Source organism: Cupressus sempervirens, chromosome 9 (assembly GCF_028749045.1).
Source record: "Cupressus sempervirens isolate cs-2001-9-10 chromosome 9, ASM2874904v1, whole genome shotgun sequence".
Classification (NCBI taxonomy): domain Eukaryota; kingdom Viridiplantae; phylum Streptophyta; class Pinopsida; order Cupressales; family Cupressaceae; genus Cupressus; species Cupressus sempervirens.
In genome coordinates, this window is record NC_143126.1 from 269,219,401 (window position 1) to 269,234,676 (window position 15,276).

The 15,276-nt window shown below is 35.0% G+C and overlaps 1 protein-coding gene across 1 annotated transcript; it reads right to left on the minus strand.

Moving 5' to 3' along the window:
• Window positions 1-3,092: 3,092 nt before the first annotated feature.
• Window positions 3,093-6,865, minus strand: LOC149538488 (serine/threonine-protein kinase UCN-like). Its single transcript, XM_089799822.1, has 2 exons — window positions 6,405-6,865; window positions 3,093-4,796 (listed from the first exon to the last, which is right to left on the minus strand). Exons 1-2 carry the CDS (start codon window positions 6,782-6,784, stop codon window positions 3,971-3,973), a joined length of 1,206 nt encoding a protein of 401 aa, XP_089655948.1. The 5' UTR covers window positions 6,785-6,865; the 3' UTR covers window positions 3,093-3,970.
• Window positions 6,866-15,276: the final 8,411 nt, after the last annotated feature.

The window sequence follows — 15,276 nt, forward strand, 5'->3', positions numbered from 1 at the left end:
AGTGAACCTTCTAGATCCAAATAAACAATCTAGAATCAATCCTTTTTCCGTATGACCCTTGCATTTGTCTAATTATTCGATTTCCACGCCTAGAGATTAATGATCTTCCATTGAACATGTAATCTCCTCTTTTATTACCTCCTTTATCTTCAAAACATGATTACAATTCAACAAAATTATTTAACTTTGTTACTTCGTACTTACATTACACCAGTGCTCAGCATAAATTGTTTCTTCGTGTTCTCTCTCAACCTAAACTATGCTAGACATGAACTAAATAACTTGGCCTCTATATCACTTGGCATCCACTAAACTCTAACGAAATTGACAATCATAGGAGTACTCAGTGGCCATTACCTTTCTCGACACTAACTACTTCTTAGCACATTACTTGGAATATATACAAGTCTTCATTTCATGGGTCAACCTATATGGGATAACTCAGTCATAGTAACGACTGAATAACCATGCCTTGTGAATGACTAAGTGTTTGACACTAATAGTTAACATGGCTTAGGGATGAACAAGGCTAGTACCTAAACCACTTGGAACTACTTACAAGAAATGTAAATTGTATAAAAAAAAGTCCTTGACACATGGTCTACCACATATCAATGTCAGACCCAAAAATGCCAAAAATATGGTTTCTACCTTATGAGTTTGGTCCACTCCAAAATCTCTAGAATCCTAAAATACATAGTCCAACCTAACATGCCCTTGAAATTTATAATTTTTCAATAATAGAAGTCTTCATTTCATGGGTCAACCTATATGGGATAACTCAGTCATAGTAACGACTGAATAACCATGCCTTGTGAATGACTAAGTGTTTGACACTAATAGTTAACATGGCTTAGGGATGAACAAGGCTAGTACCTAAGCCACTTGGAACTACTTACAAGAAATGTAAATTGTATAAAAAAAGTCCTTGACACATGGTCTACCACATATCAATGTCAGACCCAAAAATGCCAAAAATATGGTTTCTACCTTATGAGTTTGGTCCACTCCAAAATCTCTAGAATCCTAAAATACATAGTCCAACCTAACATGCCCTTGAAATTTATAATTTTTCAATAGTGGACTATTAGGTTTTTAGACATTTATTCTTCAAAACACTCTTTTAAGGGTTCCAATAGAGTTTGTGTTAAAATGACTATAAATTGCATCAATAAAAAATATTTTAAAATCAAATCAATGATGAAGGCAGGTCAATAGGCTATTTGATCATGTATATTGCAACACTATGTCAATTTGTACAACTTTTTACAAAAAGACTATTTGTAAAAAGAATATAGATTCTAAGTGTTTTTTGAATGACAATCATAGAAACTTCAGCAATATCATTGCCTCATATCAAAGAGGTCTAAATAGACATAATCCAACCTCTGCAACTAATTTCAACTCATTTTCAAACCATTTAAGCCTTGCAACCAAAAAAAACATAACTTTTCTCAAAAGTTGCTACATTTTGACATTTACTCATTCTAACTACAAAATGAACCTTAATACATCATATATGTGCCAAACATGGCCTAAATGACTCAAAAACATTATTCCTACACCATCCCTTCATGTTTGCCTATTTTTAGTTCAATTTTGACCCAATAGGTCCTAAATGGCCTTACAAGAATAATTTTGCTCGTGGTCTTAATAGTAATGTAATTAGAAGATACGAGTGGAAGATTAAATATATATCCATATAAGAATACATACATGCAAATAGACATATCCATATAAGAATACATACATGCGGATAGACATACATGTTCTATGTGGTAAAAAGAGTACTACACTCAAAATTATTAAGATTCATATTTCTAGATGTAAACTTAAAGTAAATAGATGAACTTTAGTAAAATTTATATATCTATTTTTAAATTTTCACCATTTCAAAAAGAAAAAGTCATTTCCATTATTATATTTCCTTATAATCGACTTGAACTACCTTAATTTATAATTTTATACAACCTAATTTCCTTGTATTTATATGCCTTAATTTAATGACACTCATGTTAGTCATTTTCTTACCTAGCTCATTTATGACCTGCTATTTCATTTAAATGTTAATTTGCAAGTAAAATTACAGTGCATATCAAAACAATTATCACTTCCACAAATTTTAATCAAAGAGACGAAATCCTAGAAAGCTTGGTATGGTCATTCTCTTTTGATAGGATGTTTGTCCAGCGTATATATATATAATAATTTAGCACATATGGACTCGGTTATTGGTACAGTTTCTCGTACTTAGATGACATAGACTGTGCATAAGCATCAATCCTATTTTGTAAATGGCCATTCTCACCGAAGGGCTTATGGTCCTTGTGAAAATAAAAGGTATTTGGAAAATAAATCTCGATTCCTGCGATATTCATCGATTACTATTTAGAATCATTTTTTTCACTTTACAATAAAACAAAGCTGGTACAACAATCAGAGGAAAAGAATTGAAGCAAAACGGGGAACAAAGCATCCTTTCAATATATGCTTGGAAACAAATAATTGAAGTATTATTCGACAAAACAAAAGCTAAAGAAAAAAGAACATAATCATGTTTAATCCTCATGCCGGCCTGTAAAGAATTCTCCCCTTAGAAAAGCCAAGGGTAGATTCTAAATCACAGGCTCAGATCATCACCATACATTTCACCGAATTTGTGCCTTGTTTCACATCCCTCTACCAACTCTAATCATCAATGTGGAAAAAACACATCAATTATTTTGATTTATACTAACTTTTAGACGGGAGATGAATTTTGGAAAGCAAGTTTTTTAGCAAAACTTTTTGTAAACTCAAAACCCATCGTCAAGAAAAACTTTGGTTTACCATCATGATTTACCGCAATAAAGATTGTGACATGGCTTTATTTAGTGCGAAACAGTTATGTACAAAGGGAAAAAGCAGGCTTTACTTTCGACAGAAAAGCCAGTAACTTTTTTCTGTGGGGCGCTTGCGAGGGAACACAGCATAACATGTACAGTGACAGTGATCTCTGTAGCTTTCTCTTTCTTTAAAGAAACAAACAGGACCGTTATATAATACCATACAAAGTCAGATTTAATGCACATAGACATACCAACATAAACTAATTGTGATCAGTAAAGTCCATCGGTTTTTGAGTTGCTATTTTTTTTATTAAGTTGGTGCAATGTACCATCCAGTATCACATGAGACTGGACCTCGTGAGCTTATGTCTACTAGAAGAAGCTCTTGCCTATCGAATTAGATCTTCAGATAACATATCAAATAGGGGAGAGTAATACATCTTCTTATAACATTTGAATTTGGAGAACACATAGGAGACTGGACCCAGTGACCTCATTCTTACCATAAGAAAGGCTCGCCCATCAAATCAGACCTTGTGATAACATACGAGATTAGCTTTGGGGAATGTAATACACATAGCATTTAAAGGAAACTGGACCTTGTAATCTTGTTCACTAGAAGAAACTTTAGCCCATGGAATGGAACCTTTTGGATAATATATAAACTTCAGGAGAATAATACATCTTCTCATGGAGAGTGCAAAGGAAACTAGACTTTGCGATCTCATTCTTACCATAAGAAACTCTTGCCCATGAAATCAGACCTCATAAAAATGAACATGGAGAACTGAACTTTACGACCTCATTCTTACCATAAGAAACTCTCACCCATGAAATCAGAGCTTCTCATAGAAAATATACATGGAGAACTGAACCTTACGACCTCGTTCTTACCATAAGAAACTCTTACCCATCAAACTAGACCTTACACCTCATAAGATATAAACATGGGGAATGTATATACACCTTCTCATACCATTTGAACTTGCAAGGTGCAACACACCTTGACATACCATTTAACATTAGGAAAGTGAACCTGGTACCTTCAACAGAAAGCTACTCATATCTCCTGAAATTTTCACTGTTTTACTGTCTTTATTGCCTGTCGTATAGTTGGGTATCTTTGATTATCCTAATTGTGATCAGAAAAGTCCATCGACTTCTGAGTCGGTTGTCTGGTCCTCATCTGACTCACTCACGCTCACAATGTTAATGGCATGAAGAATACACTCCATTTCTGATGTTAACTGCTGATCCGTGCAATTATCATAACTAATGTCAACATTGGGCACAAAGGGTGGTCGGCAGACATCGTCAAGTGAGCTCCATTGAAGGCCTGTGAAGAACAAATGCCCTTTGATCTCATCAGCTCCATTGGAGAATCCGAGCCTCTTTTGAGGATTTTTCTCTAGCAGTCTTAGAATCAGGTCATGTAGTGGAGCCGAGGGGCCCATGAGCTTAGGGTTCATCAGGAGTATTCTGCTAAAGGTCTCTTTCTTGTTAGATCCCTTGAATGGCGTGGTTCCATACAGCAATTCGTAGAGCAAAATGCCAAGGGACCACCAATCCGCTGAGAATTCATGACCCTCACCATTTATAATCTCTGGTGCAACATATTCATCTGTACCCACAAATGAATTTGTCCTTAAAAAGCTTCTTTGAAGGCTTTGGTTTAGAGATGGAGAAACTTGAGTAGATGGGCATGGCTTGTTGGGCTTGGAGCTTAGCATTCTACTTAGAACAGGCCAGCCTCTTCTTTGTTGAATGGAGTGCTGCTTTTTCTGTTGTTGGTTATGCCAAATGTGAGATTCATTTGAGTTTGGTACAAGTCTTTTTGAGAGATCAAAATCTGTTAACATAATGTGTCCACTGCTTTGCACAAGAATGTTCTCTGGTTTAAGATCTCTGTAAACAATTCCCTTGCTGTGGAGGTGCTCTAGAGCTAACACAACCTCTGCTGCGTAAAACCTGATGAATTATATATCATAGTCAGGCCCATGTAACAAGTCTTCCATTAACTCAACTCCATAGAATGGAAAAATTCGAATTTATTTACAAATAGAAACTCTTGAAGATCCATTTTTGAAAGAAACATAATACTAGAACACAGTTAAAATGTTCTAATAATTTATGAACTTCTAAGAGCTTCTTGATTAAAATGATGAACAATCAGATCAATTCATGATGAATGAATGAAACTTGTTTCATTATATAAATACTTCAGATAAACAGATGCTACTAAGAAGTTATCATCAAAACTTCTATTATATTATTAGAAATAAAACTAGAACATTAAACACCACAAATGGACATACGGCTGCTTGTCAGACATAGGACTAGATAATTGCATCTTCTCACCCATATATAAATGTTTTGAAGTACAAAAGTGGGACAAAGTAGCACGGAATTGGGCTGGAAGTTAAAATATGTGATGCACGGAATTGCACTAAATTAGGGCTCTTTAGAAGAAAACCGAGATTTAATTGTCAGTAAAGTCTCCAAGGCAACCCTAATAACTATGGGTTTTGAAGGTCAATTTCATTGGAGACAACTTCCACAACTCCTGGTATATCGAACTCTAGGATCTTATCATCAGAAAACAGAAAGCAGAAGAGGAGAAAACAAAATTAACACAACAGAACAAGGGAAACGAAAACTAGCTGTGTAAATGTTTTCTTCCTTGTTTTGAATCAAACTGTAAAATTTTATTATCCAGAAGAAATCAATCGTCACTGATAATAAGATGGAAAATATTGTCTCCATTATTTGCATATGTATACATTGTTTTTGGATTTTTTTAGTATGAATTGTTTCTTCTATCAAATTTTATGAAAATACAAAACAGAAAGCAAAAGAAGAGGAAACACAATTGACTTGTGAACGCATTTCTTCATATTTCAGATCAAAAAGAATGTAAGAAAAACAGAAAGCAATGAAAATGAGAAAACAATGGTTGTGGATATCGTTTATTCATCTGCAGATAAAGGCAGCTGTGTAGGTCAATACTGAGACTAAGTCAGATTTTTACTTTCCCTTTTTTATACAGATACACACAAAATTGTCCAATTCACAAACTTCCAGTAAATGGGCATGAAGTTCGCCATGAATAATTCATCTCAAGCACCACACAAAAATTGTCCAATTGAAAAACTTAGTGTAAATGGACATGAAGTTCGCCATGAATACTTTATAAATGTTCATCTCAAGCATTTCCTGACGAAGGAAGCATATGAGAAGAAGGTAGACGGAAGAATATGTAAAGGGTCTTCTCCAAATTTACAAAATTGGGTCTTGAATCTCTATAATCAGGTAAGTATGTATGCTACAAACGATCAAAACTGCCATAAAAGAATTTCTAAATTGACTACCATATACTGCTTCTGTAAGACTATGACAAAATCTACCATGGATGCAAAATAAATGACAAACAAAAGATCTAACCCTAGCCAAATTAAGTTATGACACTAGAACATGCTCTTATAGCATATGATTCAGAGATAAAAGGTGAATTTTCTCATTTATTAGATTATAGAGCCATGACTGATCAGTGCTAAGACATTATAAGGGATGACTTACCTGAGAGCAGACTCTGAAAAGCTTCTGTCAGGCTGAATTTGCCTTAGATGATGAAGATCACCACCCGGACAGTATTCAGAAGCCCAACCAACCATAAAGTCGGTCTCAACATCACCCATTAGAAAGGGAAGAAATGGGTGGTGCAATGAAGAAAGAATCTCCCTCTCCCTGTGAATTCTTCTCAACTTGGTAAGCCATTGTTGATCTTTGGTGTTTTTTCTTATGACCTTAAGAGCAAATGGGTTGTCATGACAGCCATTTCTTACAACCAAAAGCACACATCCCATAGCCCCTCTTCCCAACACCTTGATTGCTCTCAGCTCTTCAATGCACATCTTCTTCCTATTATTCATCTTCTCATCATCATGGGTTGTCATCATGCTTTTCTTCCAATTTCAACCAAAATGTCAGTAGCAATCTGTGCCGGAGAGGTGTGGAAAAACATGTCGAACAAATGGCATGCTTTATACAAAAAGATTACAGAATATGAGGAGTAAAGTGGAATACAGGTTGATGTGCTTCTTCACGTGCAGGGGAGACAAAAGTATCAACAGCATGATTAAATATTGCTAGTGTAAGATTAGAATATGATTAGAAAGACAAACCCAATAAAATGAAGTTTTAATGACCTTTAAACAATTCCTTTTAACACAATGCATATATCCTGCAGATACATACCTACCCTCTACTTCAAGAACACAGGTAAAAAAATCTCTACTCATAAACGTCACAGGGGTTGTGAAAAAAGACAAATATATAAATCCCATAAACACCCGTTGACAAAACAATCCAATCAATTGATTTGCCACCGTCGTTTTCTCTGAGCTGAAACATCATTTCTCCATTGAACATGGTGAAAATTAACTTAATGGATTAAAGATAACCAAGACCTATTTCTCATGGAAGAATATCAATATAATCTTTACTCTTCTATTGGTTTGACTGTATGGTAAAAAGCAATGGTTGTAGATAATCTGTGAAAGTTTTTTTTGCAGTCTGATGACATTTCGTGGTCTGATCACACTTTCCTTACATATCTTGTTGAGTGCCGTATTATTGGGTTGTGGGTAGATTTTTTAAGACAAGCATGATTCCTGCAAAAAGAAAGTTAAAAAGTTTTACCAACTGGTAGCTCAGTAGATAAGAATGTGCCACCTTGAGATAAGATTTCCATAGTCTTACAATGGTAAAGCTCGTTAGTGGTTTAGGTCAAACTGAAGTATGAGTTGTGGGGCAGTGTAGTTTCACGTAATGATGCTTGTTTGCTAATTTGTCTTGTAATGGGTTTGAATTATTTGCACCAACCATCTTCTTAATTATTTCCAAAGCTTTTTATTGTTGGGGAAGGTTTTTGAGTTAGGTACTAGAAAGTGTAATCGGTTGAGTTTGGTTGGTGAAGATTGTAATAAATATAAAAATATTATTTATGTTATTATCATCATCGATCTAATTATTTTTATTATAATAAAGTTTTGATATGTAAATCTATTATTGATTTTTCAACATTAATTCATGACAATTTTCTATGATTCATCTCCACATAAAATCTAATTGCTTGTTATCAATTTGATTTAAACTAGAGACATTACATTTGTCCAAGTCATATATATTCTTATTTTTGACACATTAAAATAAATATTTAACCTAATATATCCTTTACATATAACTATCATAAAACCATGGCGAGTAATCACAATTTTAGTTAATCATAAGACACAATATTAGTTCTTTGAATTGAATGAATCTTTAATATGTAAAAAGAAGCATCCCTCATAACATATCTATGAGAGATGAAAACAACACAAAGAACTCAATCCACTAACAACTAGAACATTTAAATAATAAGCTCAACAACTCCTTTCTTGTTCTTCGCTTCCTCCCAAGCTCTATGCCCTCTTTGACCTTGGGGGGATGGTCCCACCCCCCTTCCACCTTAAACATGCCCACCACCCCCCCCGTAACCTTCTAGAGTCAGGGCTTGTGTGTCCGGATCTTGAATTGGTTTAGTTCACTAAGGCCCAAAATGTTTGTGACCTACAGCAAGAAGATATTCCTCTGAAGAAACCTTGCACTGTCCCTAATGACTATGCCTATTTGGGCCCTCAACCCCTTAGTGGTCCTTCATTGAAATTTGTATCAGCGATGTCCCCTAAGTGAAACTGGTTGGGGGCTATTGTTGGATCCAAGTTTCCTATGGACTCTAGTGTGAAACTTGTGATCTCCCCAGGGGTAACTAGTCCCATGATTTCTCTACTAGATTCAATGGTCGATTCGATGGCCTTGGGTTTTACTCTTTGTCTTGTGGGAAGGTTTGTCTCCTTTTGACCCATAGTTGATATGGTAAGCAAGTGGTGCTCTATGAAGTGGAAACTCTTGGGGTTAGTGTCCATCTCTACAATGACTAGGCCCCTCTTCTTGTTCAGATTCATTGCGAAAATGGATTGTGACTCAATCATGGCAGGCTCCTGGAATTTTGTAAAACACCACTTGTTGATGCTGAAATGGAAACCAGGATTCAACTAGGAGATGGACCTCTACAGGTATGCTCCGGTCTGGATAACGTAGCTCGGTCTCCCTTTAGAGTTCTGGGATGAGCAGGGGTTTAGATTGATTGGTAACTCCTTTGATCAGTTCATTAAAATGGATAATATGACTAGCTCTAGAACTAAACTAGGTTTTGCTAGATTCTATATCAATGTAGGAATGAACAAACCCTTGTTGATAACTATTGACCTAAAATCTAAATGGGGCAATTGGTCAGAACTGATAGTCTATGAGGATGCAGTCCCCTTTTTCCAAAAGTGCAACATATTTGGTCATTTTGTTGTGGATTTCATAAAGGTGAGAAACTTAAAGACAAAGTGTCTTGAACGGGAGTGATGGTGATTGAAAGCTTGAAAAGAGTTGAGATTTCTGAAAAGGCCAAAGGCCCACTTAATAAGGAACTGATAAGCTTAAAGAAAACATGTGAGGTGGCCTCTCAGAAACTATTGGAAACCCCTAGAAAAAATGGTGAGAAGGTAAGAACCCTTATGAAGGTGGACATCATTGGATAGGGTTGAAATGTCCAAACTGTTATGAATGATGCAGTTGATCGTGAAGAGGGGTAGATTTTTTACACGCTCACTCTACAATTAGTTCAACATGGGGAAGGACAGATGAATAAAGTGATGGAAGCTAATTGAAGTGCTACTCTATGTTGTTCATCCCTTCTCTTAGAAAATGGATAACTGCTCATTGATGGCACCCTGGTGGTCTCACTTCTAGGTATTGTTGAAATGCTTTCCCCCACAATTGAGCTACCAAATCTTGACCTTCTTAGCAATGATGTCGAATGGATGGTCCCAAAGTGTAAGCCTAGAGGGAGATATAAGGCAGATATAGGGTCACCCACGAGGAATAGGAAACCTCTGACCAAGAACGTATGTCAAAAGGAAATAGAGAAGGATATTTTATAGGAGAAACAAAAAACCCTGAAGAACACTCTATTATAAAAGATGAAACTCATATCTTGGAATGTGAGAGGGTTAAATAGCCCTAGGAAACAGTGTGAAATAAAACAAAAAATCATAGAGCTTAAGTTTGACTTGATTCTTTTATAGGAAGTTAACATGATTGAGCATGTTTTCTCTAGAGTTGCTACTTACATTTGGTCAGGGGCTAAATTTTCTTATAGTGAGGCTAATGGTGCCTCTAGTGGCATTGCCATGATGTGGAACCCATACAAGGTGGTGGGAATGGTCACCTATATTAATCCCCATTTTGTGGTCATGAATTTCACCTCCCATGTTGTTTGTTGGAATCTTTTCAATTTCCATGGCCCCAACACTAGGAATGGTAGATTAGCTATTTGGGATGAGGGTACTAAAGTGGGTGAGACTATGAGACAAGAAAGAATTGTGTTTATGGTGGATTTTAACACCCCTCTATATCTATCAGAGAAACTAGGGAGTTTGGAAGACTTTTCTGATAGTATGCAAGAATTGCAGGGCTTTCTTGGAAGGAATGACTTGATTGATGATCTTTAAGGTCTTGCATTCACTTGGTCTAATAATAGGTTGGGAAAATTTTTGATTCAGGTTAGATTTGATAGGGCTCTTATTTCTTTTAATTGGGACATTCTTCAACATTCTTTCTTAAAGGCAGAGCTGAGGACCATTTTACATCACTCCATGCTGGTATTTTCTTGGTTGGAGAGTCAACCTATAACAAGACGGAGGCCTTCTAGGTATGAAATAATGTGGCACTCACACACTAAGTTCAGAGATTGTATTGCATGGTGGTGGAAGGATTTGGTTAAGGGAACAACCATGTTTTGTATTGCTAGAAAGCTTGAATGCATTCAAAAACAAATGTGGCGATGGAGTAAATCCTCATTTGGGAACATTTCCAAAGAGAAGAAATCAAATGAGAAGAAGTTGGAATCCCTCCAAAACCAACTTATTAGAGAAATAGTAATGTTGAACAATAGTAGGAGGAGCGGGAATGTTGGAACTTATGGAAGACACTCCTAAATCTGGAGGAAATTTTTTGGAAATAGAGATCAAGAGTCTATTAGTTGGAGGAGGGTGACGAAAATATGACATTTTTCCATAGATTGATGACAAGAAGAAAAAAATGTAACACAATAAAAATGTTGGTGGATGATAATGGTCAGGAGATTAATGATATGGAGGAGATAGAAGGTAAAGTCAATCTCTATTTCAAGGATCTCTATAACCTCCCTACTACATAGGTTAGGTCAATAGTAACATGGAAAATGGTATTTTGAAATCTTTTTACCCAATTGTGAATAACCAGAGGAATGAGGACATGAATACTAAGATTAAGGAGGAGGAAGTCATAAAAGTTGTGTTTAGCATGAATTAGTAAAAAAGCCCCTAGTCTTGATGGGTTTCTCCTGGCTTTTTTTCAAGAATTTTGGGATATTGTGAAGTATGATTTGATCCATGCCACTAGAGACTTTGTTAGAATGGGAAATTTATTGAAGGAACTCAACTAGACCTTCATTGTTCTTGTCCCTAAGACTGATAATTATAGTCATATGGAAGACCTTAAACCTATTAGTTTGTGCAAAATGATTTATAAAATCCTTACCATGATTATGGTAAACTAAATCAAGCCCATCCTTGATAAGTTTATTGGTCCATACCAGAATGGGTTCATCCCTGGGAGGTAGATTCTGGATGTGGTCATAACTACACACAAGGTTATTCACTTTATGAATAGGAGCAAGAAACCAAATATAACTCTTAAACTAGATATTTTGAAAGCTTATGATAAGGTTAGGAGGGAATTTTAGATTTAAATTCTCTCTAAACTTGGATTTAATGAAAATGTTATCAAAATTATCAAAATTTTCTTCATCCCAAGGGGTGTGCCAAGGTGACCCCCTACCCCCTATCTTTTCATTATTGTGGCAGAGGTCCTTGGTAGAAATTTGGTTTCCATGAACAATGCTAACAAGTTAAGAGGTGTTAAACCTACATCCTTGTGTCCTCCTGGGGTAAAAACACAAACCCGTGTCACCCTTTTACAAAGGAAAAGGCTAACAAAAGTGTAGTTGTTCACATTCAATGACATAAAATTGGTGTTATTATTTAGAATTTTAAAATGAAGTAAACTAATGAAATGTGCAGAAGTGGATGAATTTTACGATTATAATTTTTAATAATTATTTGGAATAAGAAATTATATATTTTCCTAGTTTTTAAAGATAATTTTTAGTTGTTGAAAAATGTTGGAAATTAGGGGTCTAGTTCCCACCACAAAACTATATGGAAATAAACTGGTTTCCCTTTGATCTTAGATTATGTTATCGATAATATAGGTATCTAGGACAATAAAAATTAAAATGGGTTTTAGACCTATATTTTCTCTTTTATAACAATTCATATTTCAACTTATTCAAATTGATAGTTTTCATCTCCCACCACATTTTAAAAAATAAATCTATTCGAACCAAAAGAGAAATTATAAATTTTGGAAGAGGACTCTCTCCTCTAGAACGTCATATAATTTTTAAATTTTTTTGATATTATTTAATAATTCTTTCTTTCTCAAAATTGACATCTTCTCGAGTGTTAAAATACATGCAGAATTTTTTAATTACAATATACTATATCTAATTAAACCACTATAAACTCTATATGAGAATATTCTTGACTTTGAGCTCTATAAAAGGGTATTTATATGTTATTAAAAAAATATCATAATAAATAATAAGAGTTATTGAAATGTCAATTTTCTAAAATAATTGTATTTTTTTAGTAATTGGATACGAACTAGTACAAAACATGCATTTAATAGACATTTCCAATTGGAAAAGTGTGAGACCATATATAACTTAGCTAGAATAGTTTTATCAAAGATCCTATGTTTGAAAAAAATTATGTTTTAGATAGAAATACTCAAATTCAGTCATTTTGATAAGTTAGCCTAAAAGGTGACACAACTTTTTACTTTTACCCCCAAAAACTATTCAATAATTTGTGGATGAAACCTTATTTGGTATCTCTTCCATCCATGAAGCTAAGGAATGGAAATCTATCCTAAATCAATATGTAGAGGTCTTTGGACAATGAATAAATTATCAGAAAAGCAAAGTGTATTTCTTCAACACTGTTGCTAGCCTAAGAGGTAAGGTGATTCAAATTCTAGAATGCCAATAGGCATTTCTCTAGGACACTTATCTTGTACCGTTGCTTAAAATTAAAGAAGTCTCAAGTGAGTTTTGGAATGGTCTTGTTGAACACTTCTAGAGAAAATTGGTAGGCTAGAAAGGCAAGATTCTGAGCAGTATGGAGAAACTTCAACTTCTCTCTACTTCTCTGTAAGGCATCTCGATTTACTTCGTGTCCATTTTTAAACTCCCTGGTAGATTCAAAGATATCCTTAATAAAATACCAAAAAATTCTTGTGGTCCAAGATTGAAGAACAAACTAGAATGGGTTTGGTTAGCTAGGAAAAAGTTTGTCATCCTAAGGACCTCAGAGGTTTAAATATAAGAAGGATTGGACATATGGGTAAGTGCACTAAGTTCTGGTGCCAAAAAGATGACACCCATTCTTTTTTCTAACTTTCAATAGTGCATACGCGCTATAGTGCACACGAGCTACTGAAAACCCCAAATTATTATAAATGGGTTGCAAACCTACAACCCATTCATTTTTACTTTATTTTCAAACTTACTCTCCTCACAACACATACGCGAATTGAGAAAATTGAAGATTTTTGCCACCCCCCTGGTCAATATACCTCCTTGTCATCAAAGTTCAAGATCATGATCATGCCATATGTTGTCTAATCATTTTTGCATTGTTTTATATGCTTTTCGTATTGTTTTGCACGTTTTTTTCAATTTTTCTTTAAATTTGTTTATTTATTTAGATTGTAATTGATTTCTTATCACGAAATGTGAATAATGAACTAGCAAATCCCCAACAAGATCAAAACCAAAAACCCTCAACAAGATCCAGACCAAGACCCTCAACAAGATGAGAATCAAAACCCTCCACAACAAGAACAAGAAATTTTGCAACCTACATTGATTGGAAGACCTCTTCCTAGCACACAAGAAAACATAATAAATGAAATAGAAAGAGGAAAAAATGAATTAGAAGCACTCATTGGTAGGTTGAAAGCTTGTGGACAAAACAATCCAATGGGAGCTCAATTGGCATCCTTCCTCGAGTCCATTAAGACCCACATAGCTTCTGTTAGTGGTCAGTTAGATACTTTGTGGGTTAAGAGGGATGAGCAAAAAAGATATTATGCAAAAAAATTATCATACGAAGATGTTAAAAAAAAAAGAAATACCAAAAGGTAGAATTTGTGCATTGTTTAGAAAGCCTAGTCAACAAAATAATGTTAGAGAGTCAACTAAACAGTTCTTCATTAATTGGTGCATACATGATGCTATTAGAAATAATTTTTAGGATAGATGGTGGATGGTTTTTAATGCCCCTCCCTACAATAATCATGAGGTCCCAATGTATTTCTTAAGGAAATTGTATTGTGAGTTTGTTCTTGGGGATATCTCCAATTAATTTTAGATATTAGAATCTCAGGGTAGAGGTGGGGGGTCATCATTTGAGAGGTCAGGGGCATGTCATGACTCTAATGTAGTTAGGGCACCTGTGGTCAATCCATAGGGTGAGCATGTGACTATTCCTTTAGTTGTGAAGGAACATGTAGAGGCCAGTACTCTAGGGACTATTAATGCTTTGATACAGACCCTCATTCATTGCAGGAGTCCATTAGTTGAGGAGGAGCCTTCTGCACATCACAGTCACATGTGCACATCATGCAGATCCTTATGCACATTTGGCAGTCATGCTAGAGATGGTGTGGATGATGGGCTAGTCACTGATCAGTTTCTAAATGAGACATTTGGCATTGACACATAGGTAAATTACAATTATAATAAACTAATTTGATCACATCTCATATGTATAGTGAATGGCTAATTAATTAGCATGTATTGACATTGTTAAAAATTTAGGGTCAGAGTGTTAGCAGCCCTTGTAGTGATCCCCCAGCCCATTTTTCATCCCATCGACGAGTCCAAAGGTTTGTATTGATTTAATCATTTAAATTAATACATATATTTATTAAGTAATCATATGAAGGATTGACAAAAAAGTTTATGCATGTCCATTAGTTCTTTATAGGACCATCAACATTCACTATGGACTTCGAGCCTAGATGTGATACAAGCTTCATAGAGGTACATTTGTTTCATGTTAATTTAATTCATTTGATTATATTTGTTTCATGTTTCATGTTACATGTAACATGTATTGTATGACATGCAACTCTTAACATCTAAGACTCCTCCTCATCTTTGGTAGTCCATCGATTGTGGATTGCC